Source organism: Selaginella moellendorffii, unplaced genomic scaffold (assembly GCF_000143415.4).
Source record: "Selaginella moellendorffii unplaced genomic scaffold, v1.0 SELMOscaffold_74, whole genome shotgun sequence".
Taxonomy (NCBI): domain Eukaryota; kingdom Viridiplantae; phylum Streptophyta; class Lycopodiopsida; order Selaginellales; family Selaginellaceae; genus Selaginella; species Selaginella moellendorffii.
Genome location: NW_003314335.1, coordinates 278,113 through 303,716, shown reverse-complemented (window position 1 = coordinate 303,716; position 25,604 = coordinate 278,113). Strand labels below are relative to the sequence as shown.

The window sequence follows — 25,604 nt, the reverse complement described above, 5'->3', positions numbered from 1 at the left end:
TGGGGGCGCGATGAGGAAGCTCAAATTCCACGAGCAGCGGCTGCTCAAGAAGGTGAATTTCTTGGAATGGAAGCGCGAGAGGAACTCGCGGGAGGTCCGCAGCGCTACAGGATCACCAGCCGCGACGATTACAAGCAGTGAGTAGCGTCTTTGTTTTCTCTCGCGAGCGCTGATTTTGTGTCCCTGTTTTGGTCAGCTATAACAAGATCTGTGGAATGGTTTCTAAGCTCACCAGCATTCTAAAGAAGCTCGATCCAAAAGATCCATTCCGGATACAAATGACTGACCAGGTGCTGGACAAATTGTAAGAAACATCACTCTTTTTTTTTCTTGTGCTCTTTGCTTAGAAATTCTTCCAGGTAGAACATGGGAATCATCCCGACGAAAAAGAGCTTGGCTCAATGCGAGAGTCTTGCTGCTTCAGCGCTTTGCAGGTAAAAAAACTTTCCATCTCTTTCCACTGAGAATCAAATATGTTGTTACTCTCTTCTCTTGTTTTCTCAGGAGGAGATTGGCAGTGGTGCTAGTGAAGCTCCACTTTGCCGAGAATCTCAAGGACGCAGTGACGTTTGTGGAGCAAGGACGTATCCTCTCTTTTTTTTGTTTTTTTTTTTTTTGTTTTCGCTAGATCAAAGAAGTTTTCCTTGACAGGCATGATCACAGATATCAGAGTAGGACCAGACACAATCACAGATCCAGCGTTTCTGGTGAGGAGAAACATGGAAGACTTTGTGACATGGGTTGACACTTCCAAGATCAAAAGGAAGGTGCTCCAGTACAACCTACGACCTCTTGAGCTAGATCATCTTTCGCTACTGCGAAGGTAAGTGGTCTCCAATGATATATGTTAGCGTACATCATACGCGGTCTCAAAAAGTCAAGTCAATGAGAAGTCAATCTACTCAATATGAAGTAAAAACGAGTAACAAAAGTCAATGATAAGTCAACAAGCACTTAAGTTCGCGAGCAGCGAAGGCGAAGCTACCATATTTGAGATTGTGGATAAATGTTTGAGGACCAAGCCCGTGAACGCTGTGCCATTGATTCAAAAAAAAGGAAGATGCCAAAAACCTCACGCACCTTGCAAACCTGGTCAATGCTTCTTGGAGAGAATGGCAAGAAAAAAATATGGAGTCTTGTGATAACATACCTCAGATTGGCACAAGCGCCTCCAGTAATGGCAAACGAATGCCACCCCTGTGAGCAGCTCAAAGATCTTAAGCAGTATCTCATCGGGGAGCCATTGATTTTGAAAATACTCCCTTATTAACATTGTAGAACATTTACTATTTGACATAGAGTTAGTGTTTAGCCCCATTGCCTTCTTGTTCGCGAGCTCTTGTTGTCCTTCCTTTGGCAAGAGATTTATAGCAAAATCAACAAAGTAGCCCGGATTAACTGCTCGCATAATAGTTTATCTTTGATAAGGAGATCTCGTCAAGCAAGCTGGATTCACTCAACTGGGGCTTCTTGCAAGCTTTAGAAACGATATGGAGAAAGCATCAAAATGAATCTTTCCAGTAGTCTGTGGTTTAGTCTTAGATAAAAAAAATTCTAGAAATTCATCCACGAGAAAGAAACAAAGACAAAATGTAGCCATAATAAGGAAGCTATGTTTTGAAAACCATTGGGATCCGTACCAGGAGCCCGTGGCGTCGTACTACGCCAAGTTCACGAGGAGGTGGATGGTGTACGCCAATGCCCGAAAGGTTTTATTGATCCAGCGAGATTCATAGCTCTTGTTCTTCTCACAGGCATTCAGCCAACGCAAAGATAGGTTTGTGAGTGGAAATTTCTTTCGTCGAATGATTTCCATCGAATGATCCATCCAGAACCCAGTGAATGAAAACTCTTCTCGATCACAAGCACAGGATGTTGCGAGCGTGAGCAGCAAGAGCTTAACAACAACACGATTGCAATCCAGGAGCCAGACTACCTCTTTCCAGTCGACGCCGCCACCAGAGCTCCAAGATCCAGGCCAGTGTCGCCATTCCCGTCTCCTACAACCGCGATTGATCCAGCCATCACGCAAAACCCCAATTTAAATGTATAATAACCATTAATAATAAAATATACCTAAGTATATTTTAACTATATTCCTAAGCAAACAAAAATGTATTATATTTTAGTTCTAAAATAGTCATTATTTACGTTGAAAACTATATTATATTCCACTTTATAATAATACTATAAGTTATATATACATTAAAAACTATATCAATCTATAATTTCAAAACTATGCTATCTATAATTATAGTTATATAAATTAGATTTCATGTTATGTATATTTATAATTCTATTCAATTCTACTTTATGTTTTACAAAAATCAGATTTCAAACCATATGATTTTTGTGAAAGCTATATCAAAATTAAAATAAAATATGCTGTGTTGAAGTAATCACATATGGATTGGGTTGGTATACTGGTTGGTAACATACATGTCCTGTATCTGGAGCCTTGGAGTTGGCTGAACACACAACGGAAACTTCATGATCTTAGCAGCTCCGCTAGACTCAGCAAAATCTATTTTATCCCCAGCTTTCCAGTCATAGCAGTGGAGCAGTGTAGCCAAAGTGAAGTGCACTATAGAGTTGCCAAGTGCAGAGCCTGGGCATGACCTGCGTCCAGAACCAAATGGAAGCAGCTCGAAGTTGACGTTCTGACCCAACACCTCAACCTCCTTATGTGGACCTGAAAGGAACCTCTCCGGGTCAAACTCGAGTGGATTATCCCACACCTTGGGGTCTCTTCCCATTGCGTATGTGTTGACAAAGACGGTTGTGTTGCATGGGATTGTGTAACCGTTGATGCTGCACTCTTGGTTAGCGTAATGAGGCACCAGGAGTGGGACTGGTGAGTGCAGCCTGAAGCCTTCCTTGATCACTGCCTGTAAGTAAGGCATCCTGGGAATGTCCGACTCTTTTACTTTGCGTCCGTGACCAACCACGGTATCTATTTCCTCTTGTGCTTTGGCAAGGACTTGAGGATGCATGATAAGCTCCGCCAAGGTCCACTCAAGGAACGAGGATGAGCTGTCGGTTCCACCTGTGATGAGATCCTGCAAATGTAACAGTGTCATTGATTCCTATAAAATATGTGAGCATCTTTTTAACTTACAAACACAGTCGCCTTGATCCTGTCATCGCTCATGAACGAAGCCTCCAGAATCATGTCAAGGAAATCCTCCTGAGAGTTTCCTCGGTTCGGCACACGGTGTTCATCCAGCATACGTTGCAGGAACTTGTCCAGTTCTCGCTGAACTTTTTTAGCCTGTGAGACCTTCCAGTCAAGGAACTCGAGCTGCGGGAAGAAGTCGGCAATGCTTCCAGCTACTCCAATTTTGATAGCATCGTCAACGACTTTCTTGAATGCAACTCCCTCTTCATACTCCTTGTCATCCGGCGGGGCTCCGTAGTACCGTTTGCCCATAAGCATTCTTGTGATGACGTTGTATGTCAGTCCAACAAGGTAATCCCTCATCTTGAAAGTGTTGAGTTGCTCTGACGCATTGGCTAGAGTCAAAACCAGCCATGAGAGCTCGTCCTCCTTGACATTTGTGAACATATCCAGTTTTTTGGCCGACAGGAGCTCCATAGCTAGAAATTTCCTGATCTCTCGCAGCTCTTTGGTGTAATCACTGAAGACGACATCTTGGAAGTTGTACAAGGCATGCTTTACGGAGATGAGCTTGGGCCTGGAAGCAAGAGCCAAGTCATTAGTCTTAAGAACCTGTTTAGCAGTAGATCTGTCCGAGACAACAACGACATTCATGTATCCGAGGCGGAGGGAGAAGATTGGCCCGTGGACGGCTGCAAGGCTCTGGAATAGTTGGTGAGGCTCTTTCCCGGAGGAAACAAAGTGGTGCAGATGACCAATGATTGGGAGTGACTGTGGGGAAGGAGGAAGCTGCTGCTTGTTTCCTTGGATCTTCTTCATCTTGTTCCTCAAGTACAACAGCAGTCCAAACGCTCCCATAGCTGATGCCGCAGCTGCACCATTCACAATCGTCTCCATTTGGAATGCGAGCCACTCCTTCCTCAGTGCCCTAGTTAAATTTATCTGCTGCCGCAACCATTTCTTCGCAAAGGAATAGCTGTTACCAATCCGTCAATCTCCAAAGAGTCCACAGAGGAGGACTAGCCTTTGTCATTGTTAGGCATCAGGTCAATCTCCAAAGACTCCACAGAGGAGGACTAGCCTTTGTCATCAGGTCAAGATACGGAAAAAACCTTATAGTCAAGTGATCACCTTTTTAATTAGTTGATTTAGGGTATAAAGGATAAAATCTTAATAGTCAGCAAAACTTCTCCCGAACTGTGGACTGAAGCGCCGTGTTTGACTTAAGTTTTGAAGCTTTGAACTTTGAACTTTTGAAGTTTTGATGTTTTGACGGAATAGTTGTTACCAATCAAAGAGTCCACAGAGGAGGACTGGCCTTTGTAAATTTCTCCCGAACTTCAAAGGTTTTCAAGCATTTAAGACAATCACGGCGCTTCAGTCATGAACGGTAGTTGCTCTGGAGGTATATAAATTGTGAAACAAAAAGCTTGCTACAGTCCTAAACTAATGGCGTGCACCGGCAATCTGTCCATCATGAGCAGCTGCTGGAAACTCTCGATGCTTTCTTTCCAGCCCAATCGGAGTGAGAGGCTAACATTTCGCTATATTGCACCCCAGCGGTCATGCCAGCGGTTTAGTGCGTCTCGTGTACTCCATGTTCCAAAAGCAACTCTGCAAACTGTAAGCAGTGGTGATGTTTTAAATTACACTTTTCACTTTTCTACATTGATGCAGGCATATGATACTCGAGAGTCTCCTTCCTGTAAGAAGTTGCCGGATTTGATAAATGAGGTTAGGCAAATGCTGCGGTTGGTGTCCGATGGTAACATCTCCATGTCACCTTATGACACTGCATGGGTTGCTCGGGTTCCATCTCCACTCAACAGCCAGCAACCGGAGTTCCCTCAGTGCCTCGACTGGATTGTGGAAAACCAGCGCCAGGATGGATCATGGGGAGACGAAGTCTTCAACATCTATGACCGGATTTTGTGTACTCTGTCTTGTATTCTTGCACTCAAGACATGGAACATACATGACGACGTCATTGCTACTGGTAAAAGCAATATCTTGGCTAGTACTGTATTAACACTATACTTCTGTAGGATTGGAGTTCATCCAGAAACATTAATGTGCTGAAGGAAGACAAGGGGGACTTGCTTGTAGGTTTCGAACTTATCTTTCCTCCGATGGTTGAGGAAGCAAAATCCCAAGGCTTACGCATTCCAAGTAACCATCTATTCATACAACTTCTAGAAGAACTACGGGAAGCTAAACTTAAAGGGTAAGAACTGTGTTTTTATATTTTTCCACAGGGTTCACAAGACCTGTTTTAGAATCTCGCTCGATACCATACACTCTGCTCCAACCACAGTGCTTTTTTCCCTGGAAGGGCTGCAAGAATGTATTGACTGGACGCAGATCTTGACATTGCAGTCAGAAGACGGATCCTTTTTAACGTCACCCTCTTCTACAGCATGCGTGTACCTCCACACCAAAGATGAAAAATGCCTCACGTACTTGCGGAACTTGGTCAAACTGCACAAGAATGCAGGTAATTAATTATCTCATGCATGCACATATATACATTTACCTTTATACAGTGCCCGATTTTTATCCATTGGACATGTTTGAACGTCTGTGGGTGGTTGACACCCTTCAACGCCTAGGCATCGATCGTTTCTTCAAACAAGAGATTAAGGAGATACTTGACTATGTTTACAGGTAGCTAAAGGCATATTTTGGCATTTATTTTTATATATTATGATTCAGGTACTGGGACGATAAAAAGGGCATTGGCTGGGCAAGAAACGTCTCTGTACCTGAGCTAGATTGCTCAGGTATGGGATTTAGACTTCTCAGATTGAACGGCTATGACGTGTCGGCTGGTATGATTTGGCTATTACAGCTAGTTTGACTCTAACAAGTGCATATGTGTTACAGACGTCTTCACAAACTTCATGAAAGATGGGAAGTTCTTTTGCTTCTCTGGGGAACGGAGTCATGGAATATCTGACGTCTTCTCATTGTTCAGAGCTTCTCAAGTAGCATATCCAAAAGAGGCTATACTAGATCAAGCCCATGCTTATTCACAGCAGTATCTTTCACACCTCCATGACCACGGTTTGGACAAATGGGCTTTTAAAAATGACCTTTCTGGCGAGGTATAACATATATTTCTATTAATCAATATTCATGCATTTACAGGTGACTTTCGAGCTGAACAATGCCTTTTGTTCATGCCCTCCAAGGCTGTATGCGAAGTCCTACATATCGAAGTACGGGACAGATGACTCATGGATAGCAAAAACCATTTACAGGTGCACTCCCCTCTACACACACATGCATATCACAATAATGTATAAGTGCAGGCTACCTAATGTCAACAATGCCGCTTTTCTGGAAATGGCGAAACAAGATTACGACTTTTGCAGATCAGTTCTGCAAGATGAAACTGCTGAACTATCCAGGTATGCTTGCTTCTTTTTTTCTCTCTAATATTTCGACACTTGCATTTTCATAAACAGATGGTGGTCCAGCACTGGAATTTCATTCACAAGCAAGCGGGTGAAGTTGACAGACCACCTGGTGAACAGGCTTCACTTTCAAATCGCTGCTTATATTTTTGAACCCGAGCTTTCTGCTATGAGGCTTGCGTACACTAAAGCAGCATGTCTTGTTGTTGCTTGTGACGACCTTGCCGATCATTTTCTGGATGCCAGAGAATATCAAGAGCTAGTTGCATCAATAGAGAGGTACGGTAGGTCTTGATGGATTATTGATTAACGCATGACTGTTTCTGAAGATGGGATGATCCCTCAGCGACAAAGCTGACTGATGACGCTAAGTCATTTTATCATGCTGTATACACCACACTGAATGAGCTCATGCAAGAAGCATCGAAAGCATGTGTTTCCACGAGCGGAATAATCTCACGCCAGGTACATACAGCTCATGTACTATATTTTGCTTGACATTTGGTCCATTGGTTATAGTTTGCAGTGTATGCCAAGTCTGTGGTTGGTGAAGTCACGCAGAGGGGCAATACTAGCATGCCTACACTTGAAGAGTACCTGAAAAAGTCAAGGCCAAGAACTGGAATTCCAGCCGTAATAATCTGTTCTTTGCCATTCTGCGGAATAGACATGGACCTGGAAACGCTGGAAAGAGCTTCAAATTGCAAAGAAATGGAGCTGACTTGTGATATTATAAGATTATCAAATGATCTTGCAACATATAAGGTAAGCCCTGGTGCCAACTCGATCTACCATGTTACAGCTTTATATATGCAGGTTGAGATGGAAAATGGCCTGAGCATCTCTAGCATCACAGCTTACCTCAATTATTGTCCAGAAACTTCTAAAGAGGATGCTGTTAAAAAAGTAACTGAGATTCTTGATCAGAAAACAAAGGAGCTGATTCAAGTCTACACCCAGCAAAGTAAAGACGGGCTTCCTCAGCTAGTGAGAAGAATTATATTTGAGACTGCACGTACAGCCCGCTTGGTCTATGCAAATGGTATCAAGGAATCACGAGATGAACTCAAGCTTCCCGGCGATGACATGCAGACCGTTATAAGGAATATCATAGGTACCAAAGGTGATGTTGAGCCTTCCCACATAAATTAATATAGAAATTGAAAAATGTATTCTTGTAAACATATTAGAATATTCAATGACGTGGCTTCCCTATAATCGTTTAAAATTTTTTCTGTAAATTCTATTGATATTTATTTTTATTTAAAATATTTCTTCTCTATTGTTTCTTACGTCATTTCACTATCTGGACCCTGAAAAGATTTACAGAAACTTCTGAATGTCTCAACCTCTAGAACTGAATACTGACAGTGTCAGAGGTCATAATTCCACATAAGCATGTCAACATGGTCTCAAAGCGGTTGCTTATAAAGTCAGTAGACTTTCCTGACAGAGAGAAGACTATTGTTGACCTGGACTGGTTAATACCTGTGGCATATTCATAGTCCGAATGTGGGAAAAACTCTCCCAGTCTCCAATCCAAGCCACAATCTTGCTGTAATGTAATGTGCAACAAAGTATTCATTGCAAAACAATTGCCAGTTCTAAAGAGGGTGCTGTTAAGAAAGTAGCTAAGATTCTTGATCAGAAAACAAAGGAGCTGATTCAAGTCTACACCCAATAAAGTAAAGACGGGCTTCCTCCACTAATGAGAAGAACTAAGAGTGCAGACGCACTTCACAAAGTCACTTTATCTTGACTCACTTCATTTCACCATCTGGACCCCGAAAAGATTCACAGAAACTTCTGAATGTCTCAATCTCTAGGACTGAATACCGAAAGTATCGGCGGTCATAATTCCACCTAAGCATGCCCCATGGTCTAAGTTACAAAGCAGACTTGATGTGCTTCCTGACTGAAAGGTGTAGAGAGAAGACTGTTGTTGACCTGGACTGGTTAATACCTGTGGCCCCAGTCTCCAAATCCAAGCCACACTTTTGCTCTAATGTATTCATTGGGCCCCTGTTCTAAAGACGATGCTGTTAAGAAAGTAGCTAGAAAACAAAGGAGCCGATTCAAGTCTACACCCAACAAAGTACAATTGACTGGTTGACCTATTGTTACTTCATTTCACCATCTGGACCCTAAAAAGATTCACAAAAACTTCGAAACAAACTTCTGAATGTCTCAATCTCTAGCCAAAAGTGTGGGCAGTCATTCCACACAAGCATGCCACCATGGTCTAAGTTACAAAGCAGACTTGATGCGAGTGGTTGTTGCTTTTAAAGTCAGTAAACCCTGCGTTTGAACGCAGGAAATTTCCTGACTGAAGGTTGTAGAGAGGTTTCATGAGCTGGTCAGGCAGTCTCATAGTATTCATCGGGCCCCAAAACAATGGGCTCAGCAACAACCATTCGCATCACGTTGGCTCATGGTTTAAATACAATGCAAGATCCATGCCCGCACCCTGCCACTGATCAAGATGGAGCTTTTGGATCTTGTGATAGCTTCTTGCATTCTCGCCTTGAGTTGCACATGGCTTATGAGCTTCCGTAAGCCTCAAGGCAGGCTTCCACCCGGACCATTGTCTATCCCTCTCTTTGGTAGCATTTTCTCTCTGAAGCAACCTCTGCATGAGCATTTCATACATCTTAGCAAGAAGTATGGTCCCCTCATCTATTTAAAAGTCGGTATGTGCGACCTTTTAGTGGCCAACAACTCCGCCATGGCCAAGGAAGTGCTCCAGACCCACGATGTTGAGTTTGCCTACAGGCCAGACACAAGGAGTTTCCGCTTGTTCAGTTTGGGGTACAAAGATCTCCTCTTTGCACCTTATGGCGACTCCTGGAAGAAGCTACGAAAAGTCTCTACTACACATATGTTTACATCCTCCAAGCTCAACATTTCAGCAAGACAACGCGAGACGGAGCTGCTCTCAATCATTCGCTCTATCAAAACATCCTTTGACAGCGGTAATTCGGTCGAGCTGAGAGACTTGGTGGCAGAATACAATACGAACGTCATCTGCCTCATGCTGTTCGGACAAAAGCTGGAGGCTGCTAAAACAGTTGTGGGTCTAGTGGAGAAAACGGCCAGCTTATCGTTACTAATAAATATTGGTGAGCTGTTCCCTCTTATGGACTGGCTCGACCTCCATGGAATTTATAAAATCATGAAGAAGGAGATCCTGCCAGACATCAAGAAAGTCCTTGGTGAGATAATAGAACAGCGCAACGGCACACGAAAGGAAGGACAGGAGGCTCGGGACATTCTGGATGTCTTGTTGACCCTCAAAGATGATGATGGCGTATCAGAGGCTTCTGTGATGGCGTTGTTAATGGTAATGTTTCGTCTTGACGTTTTATTCATTTATTTATTTCATATTATTTTCCATGGTGATGACAGGATATGATCACTGCTGGATTAGAAAGCTCCCAAAACGTGGCTGAATTCTCCATCGCCGAGTCGCTGAATCATCCGCATATCATACAAAGGGCCCAGCAGGAACTTGACGCTGTTGTCGGGAGAAAGAGGCTTGTACGTGAAGAAGATCTGGTAAAGCTGCCGTACGTGCAAGGAATTGTCAAGGAAACACTGAGGATGCATCCACCGGGTCCTCTTGGGATTCCTCACGCCAACCCAAAGCCTGTCAGTATCGCTGGATACACAGTGCCAGCCAACTGCAAAGTTCTCGTCAACATGTGGGCCATCGGACGAGATCCGGCTTGCTGGGATCGTGCTGAGGAGTTTCTGCCCGAGCGTTTTATCAACTCAGATTACGATGTCGCCGGTAATCACTTCCATTTTATACCGTTCTCGGCTGGGAGGAGGATCTGTGTCGGTTACCCATTGGCAATGAGATCTATCCCTTTGGTTGTGGCAACTCTTCTCCACTCGTTTGAATGGAAGCGACAGGATGGAAATAGCTTGGAGACTGCAAAGGGACTTCTCTCAATCAAGCTTGCCTCCAAAATCAATCTCTCTGGCCATCCCCGCTTGGACGAGTCGGCGTACTATTAATAAAGCATGCTAAAATTGAAGCAAAAGGGGAAAAATTTTCCAGTTTTAAGTGTAGCGACCGTGTTGGGATGTGTCATCTTCGACAGATTCGGGCTGCTAGGAGCCGAGATCAATTGCAAACTTTGGAGATGGTAAGCAGAAATGCCTCAAACCGAGCTTCCTGATAGCTTTTTTTGATGATCTTTCAGCTCACATCGATTTTGTACTGCAGTTTTTCAAACGATAAGAGAAATGTGTCTTGAAACTAAAAGAATCCTACCTGTAGCGGCGGACCTTCAATTCGATACCGGAGCAGGACACTGTATCCCTGAACATCATGCTCGTTGCTCATCTTCGCGCGGGGAATCTTCATCAATTCTTCGAGGCATTGCCGGAGAAAGATCTAGTTTCTTGGACAGGGCTGGTCAGCACTGCTCCACTCTGTATGACCACAAGTCAAGTAAAGTGGCCTCGAGAACGATCCGGAACTTGTTCCAGCGACGGAGAGATGTTACCTGTGTCCCTCTTAATAAGGAGCAGCCTGCGCAGGACGAGAAGGGAAGATTACAAAAGATGAGAATTTCTTCTAGTTGCACCGGTGACATGGAAGAGGCGGGCATTCGATTGCACTCGTGGACGATTGCTCTTGATGAAAACAAACAGACACCAGCTTGAAGGCTTAAGCCTGCAGAGACTTGACCCTTGCCGCCAGCTCCCTTTACCTGGCTACGCAGCCGATCAGGAGCACAGAAAAAGTTGACAAACACCTGCTTCTCCCTGCCAACCTCGTGCGGGTGGTGCTTGACAATCTGCGTGCAATGGAATTAACGAACGGTGAGGCCTTGTAAAATCTGCCCGTACCTCTGCCTTCTCCCGGTGCTCGCGGGTGACTTCCTCTATTGCCGACGACAGCTGGGAATTCACCTTTTCCATGTCCGCCAGCTCTTTCATCAACGGCTGTTCGGCGGCGCAGCACGAAACCGAGTGTTAGCACGAGCAGGGCGGGGGGCGAGTTTGCATACCCAAGGAGTTACGAATTGGTTGCGCAGACGTCGATGACGCAAAAAGAAGCTGCTGCATTCTTCTGATCATGGTCAGGCTGCAACAAGAACAAGACGAGCATTAGATTGACGTGGCACCTGGGATGATAGATAACAAACAACTCACAGCTCGCTTATGCATTTCGCTTTGTCCTCGGAATTGTCCAGCTCCAGTTGCAGGGATTGCAACTCAGCCTGCAAGTTGTTAACCTGCTGCACTAGACCGGGAACCGACACGCAGATTGGAATGGCTCCCTGTTCATCTGTAAAGCCAGGCATGAGTCCCTTTCGCGTTTGCGGAGCAGCCTTACATGTATATATATATGTTCAAGACGTCTCTAACGCGATGCAGAAAAGTGTCGTGATCATCCACAGCGCCATGCTCTTGTGCTTCGGCACCCGCTTGCGACAGTGATAGGACCGGTCCTGAGAAACCACAGAAAGAGAAGGCGCGTGAAACAGGTCAGGAAATGGCACTACTCTATTCGCGATCCGATCTTACAATGTGCCCGATGGTAGCCTGGGTGTATCCGTCCAGCTCTGACTCTATTGCCCTCAGCAGCTCGAAGGCGCCGTTCATGGACCTCCTCTCAAGGTGGCATGCGATCTCAAGGAAACGATGCCGAGCGAGTTGGCAGACCAAGTGGCTGATGAAATAGCAGGCACCGCACCAAAACTCGTTAAAAACAACAACGCGGGATCATCAACTTGATTGAAAGCTCAACCCGTTTCTGTTGCGAGATGTAGTACTCCTGCCGCATGACCTTGACGTCATAGTCTCCTGAAAACAACTGTTTAGCCACAGATTAAAGTATGTAACGGGGCGATCACCTCGTAAAATATACGTGTCTTGAAGTTGCGCGAGTTCCCAACACAGAGAAGGAACGGCCTGCGGCATGCAACATGACTTTCATAGGGCCTGGAAAACTCAGACTTGCCTCAGAAAGAAGCTTGTCCTCCTTCAAAACAAGTGGATGCAGCTCGCCTCCTACCTCTGCATTCCTCCGCCTTCGCCACTAGATTCGTCAACCGACGCAGCGTAAATAGAGAATGCCGCCTACCTTAACGACTGGAGATCTGAATGGACATATGCTTGATTGGCGGAAGCCTGCAACTTGGCAGTCGCAAGCACTGCCAGCTGCTTCGCCTTTTCAACTTGAGCGTCAATCCACTTCCTCTCGCTTATGCCGAAGCTGTCCTATTCCACAGAGAACAAGACAAGGAGTTACAGCAGCTAGCGCACAAGATCAGAACAAGACGTGTACATAGAGCGGAGGCGCTGCAGTTCCAAAACTCGCCTGTGATGGCTCTTCTCGGAGTCTCCTGAACAAGAGGGAGAGCTAGTCAGTTAGGAGAAAGCAACTGTGCCGGCCGTGTTTACCTTGGGTCACAAGATCATCCAGTGTCACCCACGAACATTTCGATATTCCTTCTTCGGCTACTAACCGGGAGGGACCCTGCGACCCGTGAGCATCATCGTCAAATCGACGTGTTCGCAAGCACACAAAAGTGGCTTACCACATCAAACTGCTTCACAAACCACTCGTTGAGCTGCTTTGTACAGGCTTGATCTTGAACCAGAAAATGACCCAAGTCGGCAAACGAAAGAAAGATCCCTTGCTCTGCAGCTCCCAAACCGTGTTAAGAAAAACGTAAAAGGAGAAAGCAAAGCACCACCTTCGCCCGAGTGATAGTGCGCAAGCTCTCTGGAGGACGAGGCAAGCTTGTCAAGAACAGCGTTCATCTGCGAGTGAATTGTGAATGCCTAGCCAGCTTTTCCTTGACGCACCTCTAAGTTGCGACTAGCCAGCTTCTCCTCGGCGACCATCATCTGGTTGCCCGCGGCGGACGCAACAGCAACTCTGGCTCTGCGCCCTTCAATGAGCGACGACGTGTAGGCCGTGAGCGAGTCCATGTGTGCTTGCAGAAGCTGGACCCTCCGCTGCAATGCGGAAGCCTCTTCTTTCAGGCAGTGCGTGCCTTTCCTGAGGAGACAAACACGGGGGAGGAGTCAAGAAAAAGAGGAGGCTGGATCATGGATAGGATACCGGATTTCCTAGAGGGACTCCTCAGCACCCAAGACGGCCTCCTGCGTTGACCTCTTGCTCTCAAACGCGGAGATGCTGTCGTAGGCAAAATCCAGGTCTTCGCCCTGCCAGGCGCGCTGGATGACACAAGGAAAGAGAGCAGCAGCAAGCTCACCTGGAGAAGCTTTCCCTGGCTGAGCAGCTGGGTGAAGTGATGGAGCTCGGGTACAGTGAGTACATTGGATGTTCGCAGATTCAGTCGAGGAGTGGCCTCGTCTCTTCGTAGGAAGGGCCACTCGTAGCTGTTTATTTGCCAGGAATCGTAGCCAGGAGCGTGCACAGGAGCCGCGCACCGAAAACCGGGAATGTTTTTTTAGGGCAAAAGGGTACCCAGGAGGGAGGGAGAGAGAGAGAGAGAGAGAGAGGCCATCCATCCAGCAAGCTTGCCAGCGCAAATCATCCAAGACCACATCTCTCCAAGTAGGAGCACGCGCGCTGTCCTCGCTCTTCCAACTTTCACCTCTAATTTGACTGCCAGGGCTCGCCCTCAATGACTTCCTCTCCCCGAGGTCCAGCGTTTCAGCTCCTGCCCGAATGAATGCCATGGTCTGCGATAGGTGAGCCGCGCGCAATTTTCCATCTTATGTTGTATGATCTTGCTTCAGTAAAAAGGCATGGAAGGTGGTATTGCCGGTGAGACGGAAAGAGGTGATGCAACACAGCCTCCGCAGCCGGTTCTCGGACAAGGTAAACCACAGCACCAAAAATCTCCGGTGTATCTGATGCTTCTCACAGGCACGGAAGCGAGATTTGGACATACCATCGCTGCAGGGACTTCGAAGCCATACGCTCCGTGGTGGCTGACAACCAAGGCCTTGACGACTTTGTGTAAAGTGTAGGATCCTTTGGAACGCCGCCTGCTTGAGCAAGGCATCACTCCGGTTTACGATCCAGCGCACAAAGAGCTTCCGTGCTACAGGCAACTCGTTGGACCTCCGACTCTTTCTCAACACCCCAGGCCCCAAGACCGGTGGCCATTTGCAGTGCCACATTTACAGGAAGCACGAGCCCAACATGCTCTACTCAAGGTAACTGTCTCTATTTCACTCTCTCCATCCGGATGATATAACTTGTCGTCTGCTCTAAGGTACAAGCTCTTGTCTGCCAGGAAGAGGAAAAAGAGCAAGACCAGTAACTACGCCATCTCCATTGCGAGAACGAGACAGGGAACTACTTTGGAAAGGTCTACTCTACAACTCTTGAACACTCTCAGTCCTCATCATTTTGCAATCCCGCAGCTGCGTTCCAATTTTGTGAGAACGGAGTTTCTGGTTTATGACAAAGGCGACCGCCCGCCGTTTGGCCCCGGTAAATGGGTTGGTGCTTCAGGCTTTCTCAAACCTTGGCTGGCTGCTCGGGCTTTTTGACTCGCGCTGGGTAAACTTGACAGCTTGTCGTCCAAGAGCGTGAGAATGGAGGTTGGCGGCGTCATCTACCGCAGGAATGTGTTTGGAGGAGGCCGCCGGAAAATGACGGCCGTCATACCTGCATTGTCTGCAGAGGACCTCAAGCCAAATATCTTCCAGCCGCTGTCGAAGGGCTCAAGCACCATCCTAGACAAGTACAAGAGCGGTGTCGTTGATCTTCTTGGTTGAGCGTCACTCATTCCATCCATAAACGATCGAGAGAGCTGACTCGTGGAGCTTGAAACAGGGATTCTCGCGGGAGCTACAGTTCTAGCAGCGGTGGTGATCGCGCTGGCGCTGCTCACCGCCCGCTCGCGTCATCACCGCCGCCGCCTGTCCACCACCTTCCGCAGCATGCGCGGCACCAAGCAGCTCGCCAAGCTCGTCTCGCGCACCAGCAGCTCCAAGGCTGTCACCCTCTTCTCCTACAAGGACCTGGAGCGCGCCACCAAGGACTTCTCCCCGACCCAGATGCTCGGCCATGGCGGCCACGGCACTGTCTACAAGGGCAAGCTCCCGGACGGCCGCGACGTCGCGGTGAAGCGCATCAATCACATAAGCTCCCACGGGGTCGAGCAAGTTCTCAAGTTTTGCTAAGCGTCAGCCACCCCAATCTCGTCCAACTCCTCGGCTGCTGCCTCGAGGTCTGAGTTCGTCCCCAATGGGACGCTGGCGGAGCACCTCCAGCGGGAGCGCGGCGATGGACTCGACTGGTTCACCCGGGTGGCAATCGCGGCGGATGCGGCACAGGGCATCGCGTATCTCCACTCGCGCTCGCCGCCGATTTACCACCGCGACGTAAAGTCAACGAACATTCTCCTGGACGACGAAAGTTGCCGACTTTGAGGCCAGCCACGTGTCCACCGCGGCGCAAGGCACGCCCGGGTACGTGGACCCGGACTACCACCAGAGCTTCCAGCTGTCCGACAAGAGTGACGTGTACAGCTTCGGGGTGGTGCTGGTGGAGATGATCACTAGCATGAAGGTGGTTGACTTCACGCGCGACAAGCGGGAGGTCAACCTGGCGGCGCTGGCGGTCGGCAAGATCGCCACCGACTGCCTGGATGAGATCATTGACCCGGCGCTCATGATCCAGGCGTGCAGGAACCCGGTGGTGAGGTGTATGATCCAGAGGATGGCGGAGCTCGCGTTTCGGTGCCTGGCGCACGAGAAGGACGCGAGGCCGAGCATGGCGGAGGTTTTTGACGAAGTGGAGAGGATCCGGCATTCGTGCCTCTCGCCCGGGGATCACTCGCCTATCCGGGACATCAAGATTGATGAGGTAAAGATCTCTGTTCTTTGCTCTGTTGATGATGGTGATTTTGCGTTTTTGTTCTTCCAGAGCTTGCTGACTCCAAGGTGATGGGAAAGGCGGGAGGGACTAACTTGTAGATAGACAAATAAAAACGAGAAAAATGCTTGTAAATGCAGAAAAAGTGGAGGAAATGTTTAGGCGGGAACCCTCTAAAGTCAATGGTAGTCAACACTACAGCGTCAGCGTGGGTTTGACATCATCATATACATCTGAGCTTCTTCCGTTTGAAATCCACACTTTGCAGCACATCAGGATCCGTGGCGCAATGGTAGCGCGTCTGACTCCAGATCAGAAGGCTGCGTGTTCGAGTCACGCCGGGTTCATTACGTTGGTTTCATGATGTTGTGAATGATTTCATAACATTTGGCCATTTGGTCCACCCCTCTTGCAAACGCCCGCTTTGGGCATAGCATTTTGGCGAGTGATTCATTAAGAAACTCATCCCACCCTTTGAAGCGTATCTAGATTCTCTGGCGGGCACATGCATGGAAATCCATTTAGATTGACCCGAAGTGCGTGTCTTGTTGTCCCTCACACTAAAAGCTTTGCCACAGGCTTTCTTTTTGGGCTCCACCAGAAGCATTTGATTTAGCAGTGGATCTACAAGCTTGGATCACCCATGATCAGAGATCCATCTATATACCAATCTATGGCCGATCGATTGATTGGTGATCTTAGCTGTAAGTTCTAACTCGTTTGGTGGTGTGTTTCAATCAAAGATCATACGACCTGCAATGTCTTTTTCCTTGAACGCCACGACAAGAAGGATAGAAAAGGTTCGAAAGAATGGGATGGAATCTTGGAAGAATCTTAGAGCTCTAGCTTGTAAATTCCCAATTTTTCCAGTTATACTCATCCAACTGGCCACATTATTGCAAAGACCGTAGAAATGGCCCCACGCGTCGGGCTCGTATAACTGACCTGACGTGGCATGCCGGGATGACGTGGCGGGGCCCGCGCTAACGGCTTTGACGTGCCACGAAGGCGCTCTTTTCTGACGTGTCAGTCTTTGCCATCTGGGCGTCCAAGCGATCCTGGCCGTTGGTCTGGGCCGCTGCGAGCTAGGGTTTCTAGGAAGGAGCTAGCTGATCGTGGTGGAGCTCGAGCTGGAAGCGCGGTGCTTTCGAGGTGGGAGAGCGTTTGCGTATCTTCTTTTGCCGGATTTCGTCGGAAATCACTCTCGCGGGGGCGATTCGGCGCAATGCAGGCGCTCCGGGCTTGCAATCGGGATTATAAGCTCAGGTTGTAGTGATTTGGGGTGGAAGCGAGCAAGATGACTGCCGATACAGAGGCGCCGCCCCGGAAATCCACACGGCAGGGGGAAGCGCTCATCCAGAGGGCCGATAGCATGTCTCTGATTCACTTGCTAAGCAGAGAAGTGAGGCCGGAGAGGGTCGAGAGACCCGTGTTGCAGTATGGCCATGCGGCGCAGTCCAAAAAGGGGGAGGATTTCGTGCTTGTCAAGACCGATTGCCAGAGAGTTCCCGGCGATGGATCATCCACATTTGGAGTTTTTGCGGTGAGTAGCTCTACTCAAAATGGGGACGGAGTTTTTTCTTCTCTCTTTTTTCCTGACGGAGTCTTTCTACCAGATTTTTGACGGACACAATGGAGCCGCGGCGGCGATTTACTCGAAGGAGAACCTGGTGAACGACGTGATGGGCGCTGTTCCTTCCGGGCTAAGCAGGGAGGAATGGCTAGCCCTTCTCCCTCGGGCTCTTGTCGCTGGATTCGTGAAGGCCGATAAGGAGTTCCAAAGAAGAGGTAGTCTTTAAAACTTGGACATGGTTTCAGGAAAACTGATGCTCGTTTCCTTTCTCTAGAGCAATCCTCGGGCACCACTGCGACTTTCGTAGTTATCGATGGATTGACAGTCACTGCTGCCTCGGTCGGGGATTCGCGCTGCATCTTGGACTCGGAGGGAGCTGTCATAACACTGACCGTGGATCACCGTCTCGAAGTAAACGAAGAAGAGTAAGTTTGCTACCTGTTGTCGTTGGAGTACTGTAGCTGATGCTTTCGCGTTAAAACGCCGTAGGCGGGTTCGAGTTACAGCTAGTGGTGGTGAGGTCGGGAGATTGAGCACTGCAGCTGGTGCCGAGGTGACTTAAGCTCTTTTGTGTTTTTCTCTGACAGGACTGAATGATTGAGCTCTATAGGTTGGGCCATTGAGATGTTGGCCGGGAGGGCTTTGTCTTTCGAGGTCCATTGGTGACATGGACGTCGGGGAGTTTATTGTCCCTGTGCCATACGTGAAACAAATCAAGGTAGAGTTCCTCATTTCCTCTTCTCTGTTCCAATGCACGGCGTTTGCCGCTCCCTTGCAGGTACCTGCTTCTGGCGGGAGGCTGATCATCGCCACGGACGGCGTTTGGGATGCCTTGAACTCTGAGCAAGCCGCCAAATACGCTCGGGGTTTACCCCCAGAGATTGCAGCCAAGCAGATTGTGAAGGTGCTGTCGTTTGGTTTTTTCTCCGATAGAGATCTAAACTTTCTCTGCCGGAAACAAACAAACTTTGTCTAGGAGGCGCTGCGCAGCAGGGGCTTACGCGACGATACGACTTGCTTGGTCGTGGATATTGTACCACCGCCAGTGAGGCCCACTGCCCCAGTCGCCAAGAAACAAAGCAGGATTCTCAAAGTCCTCGACTTTCGTCACTCGTTTAACGTCTCGAAGCTGACGCGCAAGCCGGCTGGCACCAGAAGACAAGTGGAAGAAATTTTTGAGGAAGGCTCTGCAATGCTCGCCGACAGGTTCGTTGTCGTTTATATTTTGGAGTTGGGCAGAATGGACTTTGTTTTTCTGCGTTTGTTTGTTTTGTTTCGCTTGCATGTGGGATAGTGGCGCTAACACTGTTTCTTTTCTCGCGCTTGTGTAGATTATTCCCGGCCCCTGGAGGAGAGGGCGTGTTGAAATGCGCGATCTGCCAGGAGATGCTGACGGTGAGCAGCGATGACGAGAACGATGGCTCTTTTTTCTCGCTCAGCCCCGACGAGAGCTGGGAAGGCCCGTTCCTGTGCAAGACTTGCAAGCTCAAGAAGGACGCCATGGAGGGCAAGCTTTGCAAGCAGCGGCTTCAATCGCAAACCAATGGAGCTTGACTTTACGAGTAACAGAACAAAGCGCCAACAAAAAGCGCAGAGAGGATCAACCACAAAGAGGTGATTTTTTTTCCTTCTCTTTTTATTTTTTCAACTTTTTTGTGGGACGTGCTTTTAGAAGCCAAAATGTTAATATCTATTAAGTAAAGGCCTTTTGCTTGTTACTCGATAAAACGATGTTGATGGATGTGTTGTTGAGAGTGGGATTTGAACCCACGCCCTTGCGGACCAGAACCTTAATCTGGCGCCTTAGACCAACTCGGCCATCTCAACTTAAGGCATAATCAAGGCTCGTGGTTATGTTCTTCACATGATTTCTTCTAAATTCCTTCCAACAAAACCATGAAGCCAACGTGACTCGAACATGCACCCTTGAAGTCAGACGCGCTAGCCATTCATGTAAATTGTGTATAAATGTTTTTTAAAAAAAGTAGCATATGCTAGTATATTCTTTTATACACAATTTCTTTTTTTATTTTTTCAAAAAATGTCATATCATATGGATTTAAATCGGGGTGGATTTGTCATCTGGGCCGAGGGGAAGTTTTCATCAGGGGTAATTAGCCAGACCCGTACATCGGAATCAAGGCTGCCGCTGTAAACCACAAATTCATGAATGCTACTAGCAGCTCCATGGTCATTTTCTACGTCCGCTCTTCCCGGAGAGGAAGACTTCAGAAGAGGAGCGACGGCCAGGGCCTTGACAGGGCCGAAGTGACCCTCGAGCAGCGCAATGCAGGCGTGTAGAGATCCGCCAGGGCTCTTCCTCCAAACCCTAACGCTCCTGTCAGCTGAACCGCTGCATAGGAAGTCCCCCATGGCCGCCAGGCACAGCACTGCTTGCCTGTGCCCGCGCAGCGCCCCCAGCAAGCTCATGTGGTTGGCGCTCTCCTCGCGCTCCCACACCAGGATCTTTCGATCCGAGGAGCCCGAGTAGAGCAGCTGCTCGTCCGGGGAGAGGACCATGGCGTTCACTCCCGACTTGTGGCCCTCAAGCGTGGCGAGCAGCGCGTGTCGGCATCGCTTGTGCGATGACGATGATCTAGCGAGAAGCTTGAATCTTGTGATCATCCTCTTTCTAGCTATGGCGGATGTTCTTTCCCAGGCTTTGATCTTGGCGTCCGCGGAGCAAGTGTAGAGGAAGCCGGAGGAGGACGATACCAGGGAATTGATGGCGTCTTCGTGGGCTTCCACCGATTCCAGGCATTTGAAGTCGGAGGATCGCCACACCTTGAAGGTTTTGTCCCAGGACGCCGAGAAGATGAGGCTCCCGTCGGGGCTGGTTGCCAGGCAGGATATCACGTCAGAGTGCTGGATCCACAAGCTCTTGCGATGGCGGCGGATCTTGACGTAGTTCCTGGCCGGGATGAAAGTGACGAGCCTGTTCCACACCGTGGGGACCGTGGCGACGTGCTTTGCACGAAACTTTGTCACGGTCGACTTTCGAGGACGACGATCGTGATCATCCTTTGACGAAGAACTGGACGTCGTTGTTGTTGCCATCTTCCAGGCCCGGATCTTGTGGTCATGGTGGGAGCTCAGGATCAGCCCCGGCGGATCGACGACGACAAGCAAGAACTTTACCGCGCCGCCGCCATCGAAAACGCAGAGCTCGTCCAGATCGGGGATGCTCCAGGCGTGGATGCTGCTGCTGGCGCCGGAGGCGGTGTAGAGGATGCGGCGGGAGCTCGAGACGGCCAGCGCGGTGATATGGCCGCGGTGGGCGCGCAAAACCTTGAGGCACTTGGAGGTGGCGCCCTGGATCCCAGGGAACTGGCAGGAGCTAGCGAAGGAGATGAAGGCCGAGATGTTGCTGCTCGAAGGGGAGCTTAGCTGCGAATTAAAGCTGTCCTTTCTCTCGAGTGATGGAGAGGCGATGGCGAGAGGCTCTGCCGGACGGGGAGGCAAGGAGTTAACGGAAGTGATCGTCGTGAGCTCCGAGCTTGACTGGGAGGCAAGGCTGGAGGATGGCTGAGAGACTAGCGATGGTTGGGAGGAGAGAATTGTCACAGGGATGGAGCTTGGACCGTGCTGTGAGCTGGAGGAGGCAAGCATTGCGAAAGACAGAATAAATGGATGAGAACTCTCCAAATTCTTGTCAAGGAGCTATCGTACCTGGGAAGCAGTAACGCCTAGAGAGATAATCTTTTCTTTGGTTTGTCAGGCAGCACTTGATAGATATTCTTTACGATTTTGCTTCACACCCTGGCTCCAAAAATCATTCGCTCCTCGCAAGAAATTCTATCCGACCCGAGTGCTCGAGACAATCCCCCTCAGTCATAGCATTGACCAAAACCAAGCTACTTAATCTTATAAAATGCTAGAGAGGAATTTCTCATGGATGGAATTTCTCAACGTCTGGAGCACGCAATCGACAATTTAGTTTGTTGGCCTCCCTGTCAATCTCCGATATGGAAGTAGCAACGGCGAGCTAACATTTTGAAAAGAATTCTTATGAAATGTGGGCATATATAGTATTAGAAATCAATGATCTTAAACTAGCACTTTTTTTTTTCGAGAAATCCGGTGCCTGCTGCAAGATGCTGGCAAAAGTTGTGGTGTACTGAAGAGAATGCGTATCTAGAGATGGCCACAAGCTTCCAGGGCCAGCAGCATTGGTGGGTCTGTCAACGGACGGCCAAATTCCATTTCTCTTGTTCCTCTCTCAGACCCCATTTCTTTATCCCGAGAAAATTCTGCTGATTCGATGCTGTTCGGCCCCGTTCGCTTGTCTCCTTTTGCAGCCCTGAGGGCATTTCCTGTTGCTTGCACGAATCTCGTAAACAAATCTTCAGCTAAGATGATCACTCAATAACAACTCAAGGTCTAAACTGATTCCTTTGTAATTTCCTACTTTGTTATCTAATGGTTAAGATTAATCTCGTATTTTAACACAGTTTAAAATGTTAAATTGAAAAATTTTCTCTAAATAAATTATAAATTATAAATTTATAATTCTCACTAATCTCCAGGATTTTGTAGGAATACATATCCTATGTGTTCATTGTTATAATTGAGATTGGGATTGTTTTCATTTTGCTTTTATTTGGTTAAAATAAAATATTATGTTAAATTAGATCAATTTAAAAATAATTAAGAGCACATAAGTATATTATAATCTAGAATGGACCTATATTTCATATCTAATTATACTATTTTTATTAAGTTTAAATGAAGAATATAGTGAAGAGTTAACTCAATCATCAATATATATCCTAACTATTCTATATATAAATAAATAAATAATGTATAGAATTTATACTCTACAATTTCTATTTTTAAGCACCAAAATTTTATTAATTGATAATATAATAGTAGTGATAGATTATAATTTTGACTTTATAACAATTCAAAATGTAAATATACTGCACTAGCTTTTAATACTTATAGTAGTACATTAATGTGTTTTCATATGAGTTATTAAGATTTTTTCAAACAGAAATCAGTGTTATTTTTCAAGGCTTCAAAAGAAAATAACAAATGTGTTCTAAACTGCATTTAAATCGTGAATCTTATATATATAAAGTTCACATATTTGGTTGCAAAACTACTTTTATACCAATTTTATAATTAGTGATGCTCAAGTATTTTACACTCTTTTTGACCTCAATTAAAGGTGCATGGTTTGGATCTAAATAAAATATTTTTTGAAAAACATCAATTTTAATTTATCCTATATATTTTAATTATTAAAACTTATTTTAATTTTAATTTAGAAATTTCTAGCTATAAATGCAAGAAAAAAAACATTGAATGTGATTAAAAATATTTCTATCCTATTTTTAAATTATTTTCTAGCTTTGATGTTTAATATATTACAAAAAGATTTACTTACTATGAAAAATATTTTAAGTGAATAAATCAAGATTTAACATAGTATTACTTCTTTCTCGGTATTAATCCATGTTTCAATATTTAGTTCTGAAATTAAATGGTTGTCTTTAAAAATTAAAAGTCTTTCAATAAACCAATTAGGGTATAATCCATTATTATCTCGTTGTATATGTATTTTACACAATCTTTCTTTGGGAAGGGGACAATTTTTAAGATAATTGAATGAATCAGTATGACATTTTTCAAAATTATCATCTTTATCATCAATATCATGAAAATTTATAATTGTTCCAGAAGAAAAACTAAGTGTTATATCAATATTTGCATCTGTTCCTGCATTATGATTGCAACCAGTTTTTATATTTATGCCATAATTACACTATAAATAGAATATTATTTAATTATATCCTATGGAAATTTCAACATACCTGAGTTGAAAATACATATCTATTTAAATAAATAAATAGAAAACTTAAATGTTTAATTCTATATTTAGCCATATTATATTGAAGTAAATAGGGATATTTATATTGTCATATAAAGTAACTAGTAGACTTTGACTTCAGAACTTTATGACTTTGAATTGCTTTTTATAAAAAAAATATTCAATTAATACCTCTGCACTTTAACAATAGTATAGATTTAATTGTATATTCAACTTTTTAGATTTAACTTGGATAGTGGCTGAAGCTATGGCAATGGCTGCTGGCCTCAATTAACTATCAATAATGTTGCTACTTTAGGTGGCCATAGATTGAATATGGTAGTTGTTAAGAGCTAGGATTCTGGGGTTTTCTGTTGAATTTCATTCTCTTTGCCACATCAAAACTCACATGCCCAAGGATATATAAAAATGTGGTGGGGGAGAAAAAGATAGTATAGTTGGAGGGCCAAGCCCATATATAGGAATTTCTACATATTGACTATGCCTACTGGCTTAAATATTGGCTACTTTCGACAAGCAAAAATTTTCTAAGTGTAATATACTAAATGAAACATTTTGGTTTATCCTGGCAGTCACTTGCAGCTTATAGTGGTGTAAAAATTTTCTTAACATGATAAAACAGTATATAAAACTTTATTTAGCCTAGCAAAAATTATATATTATATTATTAAATAAGATTCTCATTGAAAAACTTGTATGCCTCAGCTTCTTAAGTTGACTAAAAGGAGTTGCATCATTTATTGATACTTTAGTTTTTTCTTTTCCACAAATCTTCTTGACCAAGGGTCTAACTTGCTTTAAGGATGTACTATCTTCTCATTATTCAAATTTCTTCACTAGATAAATAAAATCTTCTGGTTGAAACATATCAATATTTTAATCCAAAATATTTAAATCATTGCATACCATCACTATAAATGCTTCATTATTTGGAATTGTATTAAGCATGTTTATCATCAACAATTAAAGTTTCTCCTAGGTAACTTTAGTAAATTTCATCTTTTATACTCTAACATTTTGTACTCTTGATTTTGATACATGTAATGTATCTTCAACACTAGCACATGTATATTGTTCATGTGTTAGAAATTCTTCATTCTGTCAAAACAAAGATATTCATATCTAAATCATTATTATAGATTTTTATAATACCTTTCAGATTTAGTATTTCCATATCTTGTTGTGGTAAGGATATATCATACTTCATTCATTTGTGATGGTTGAATATAACAACTTTCTGTTGCTAATCTAAAGAGTATTTATGATAGCATTGTCAATCAGTTTTTATTGTTTAAAGCTTTGAATAAACCATAAATATTGCAATGATGTATAAACCAATATTTAGAACTAAGCTAGTTCACCCAATCCATTCTTCTATTTCAACTATATTTCTCAGTTAAGAGGATAAATTTTATATTGGCATGAAAAGCCTTGATTGAGCTATTTATTTCCTTATTTGCATGTTGAAAGTTTTGTGCAAGTACAACCCACACCAATAATAATTATTCAAAATCAAGAGTATTATGATATATTTAATTACCAACTTTGTCCAGCCCTATTTCCATTCAATACGAAAATATTTTAGAAAAGCTTCTTCATATTTTACATAAACTTCAAACTTTTCAAATAGCTCTATAACTTCCACTTGTAGTTTTCCAACATCAAAATAAGTGTCACAAACAGTATAGAATATTACCTCTCTAGTTGGTCCACATTTTTATACGAGTCTCAAAACATTTGACTTTCCAAATTAGAAGCTTCAACCAGTTTCTTTTTATATGCACATATATATATATATATATATATATATATATATATATATATATATATATATATATATG

The 25,604-nt window shown here is 45.2% G+C and overlaps 4 protein-coding genes, 2 non-coding genes and 3 pseudogenes across 6 annotated transcripts; 5 read left to right on the top strand and 4 right to left on the bottom strand.

Moving 5' to 3' along the window:
• The first annotated feature begins 4 nt into the window (after window positions 1–4).
• LOC9658731 lies at window positions 5–958 on the top strand (annotated as a pseudogene).
• A 1,386-nt stretch (window positions 959–2,344) lies between these two features.
• LOC9659321 (flavonoid 3'-monooxygenase) lies at window positions 2,345–4,015 on the bottom strand. The gene is made up of 2 exons (XM_024660355.1): window positions 3,119–4,015; window positions 2,345–3,059 (listed from the first exon to the last, which is right to left on the bottom strand). The coding sequence occupies exons 1-2, from the start codon at window positions 4,013–4,015 to the stop codon at window positions 2,400–2,402; spliced, it is 1,557 nt and encodes a 518-aa protein (XP_024516123.1). The 3' UTR covers window positions 2,345–2,399.
• Window positions 4,016–9,809: 5,794 nt separating this feature from the next.
• LOC9658730 (flavonoid 3',5'-hydroxylase) lies at window positions 9,810–10,580 on the top strand. The gene is made up of 2 exons (XM_002986513.2): window positions 9,810–9,874; window positions 9,940–10,580. The coding sequence occupies exons 1-2, from the start codon at window positions 9,860–9,862 to the stop codon at window positions 10,552–10,554; spliced, it is 630 nt and encodes a 209-aa protein (XP_002986559.2). The 5' UTR covers window positions 9,810–9,859; the 3' UTR covers window positions 10,555–10,580.
• A 557-nt stretch (window positions 10,581–11,137) lies between these two features.
• On the bottom strand, window positions 11,138–14,205 carry LOC9659319 (annotated as a pseudogene).
• On the top strand, window positions 13,965–16,563 carry LOC9659318 (annotated as a pseudogene).
• Window positions 16,564–16,632: 69 nt separating this feature from the next.
• On the top strand, window positions 16,633–16,704 carry TRNAW-CCA. The gene has a single exon. It is a non-coding gene; the product is annotated as a tRNA-Trp (tRNA).
• A 733-nt stretch (window positions 16,705–17,437) lies between these two features.
• On the top strand, window positions 17,438–19,658 carry LOC9658729 (probable protein phosphatase 2C 5). The gene is made up of 8 exons (XM_002986511.2): window positions 17,438–17,900; window positions 17,974–18,145; window positions 18,205–18,355; window positions 18,420–18,483; window positions 18,541–18,648; window positions 18,709–18,834; window positions 18,907–19,136; window positions 19,262–19,658. The coding sequence occupies exons 1-8, from the start codon at window positions 17,655–17,657 to the stop codon at window positions 19,482–19,484; spliced, it is 1,320 nt and encodes a 439-aa protein (XP_002986557.2). The 5' UTR covers window positions 17,438–17,654; the 3' UTR covers window positions 19,485–19,658.
• An 18-nt stretch (window positions 19,659–19,676) lies between these two features.
• Window positions 19,677–19,757, bottom strand: TRNAL-AAG. The gene has a single exon. It is a non-coding gene; the product is annotated as a tRNA-Leu (tRNA).
• Window positions 19,758–19,979: 222 nt separating this feature from the next.
• LOC112341003 (protein JINGUBANG-like) lies at window positions 19,980–21,660 on the bottom strand. The gene is made up of 2 exons (XM_024660354.1): window positions 20,574–21,660; window positions 19,980–20,507 (listed from the first exon to the last, which is right to left on the bottom strand). Exons 1-2 carry the CDS (start codon window positions 21,537–21,539, stop codon window positions 19,980–19,982), a joined length of 1,494 nt encoding a protein of 497 aa, XP_024516122.1. The 5' UTR covers window positions 21,540–21,660.
• Between the last annotated feature and the right edge of the window lie 3,944 nt (window positions 21,661–25,604).

What these genes read in the sequence shown, in the direction of transcription:
- LOC9659321 (XM_024660355.1), bottom strand. Translation starts at nt 4,015, where the DNA reads ATGGAGACGATTGTGAATGGTGCAGCTGCGGCATCAGCTATGGGAGCG. An exon ending in GGATCAAGGCGACTGTGTTT is followed by an intron (nt 3,060 to 3,118) that starts GTAAGTTAAAAA and finishes TTACATTTGCAG; the next exon opens with GATCTCATCACAGGTGGAAC.
- LOC9658729 (XM_002986511.2), top strand. Translation starts at nt 17,655, where the DNA reads ATGACTGCCGATACAGAGGCGCCGCCCCGGAAATCCACACGGCAGGGG. An exon ending in TAAGGAGTTCCAAAGAAGAG is followed by an intron (nt 18,146 to 18,204) that starts GTAGTCTTTAAA and finishes TCCTTTCTCTAG; the next exon opens with AGCAATCCTCGGGCACCACT. An exon ending in TCTGCAATGCTCGCCGACAG is followed by an intron (nt 19,137 to 19,261) that starts GTTCGTTGTCGT and finishes GCGCTTGTGTAG; the next exon opens with ATTATTCCCGGCCCCTGGAG.
- LOC112341003 (XM_024660354.1), bottom strand. Translation starts at nt 21,539, where the DNA reads ATGCTTGCCTCCTCCAGCTCACAGCACGGTCCAAGCTCCATCCCTGTG. An exon ending in AAGCCTGGGAAAGAACATCC is followed by an intron (nt 20,508 to 20,573) that starts GCCATAGCTAGA and finishes TCATCGCACAAG; the next exon opens with CGATGCCGACACGCGCTGCT.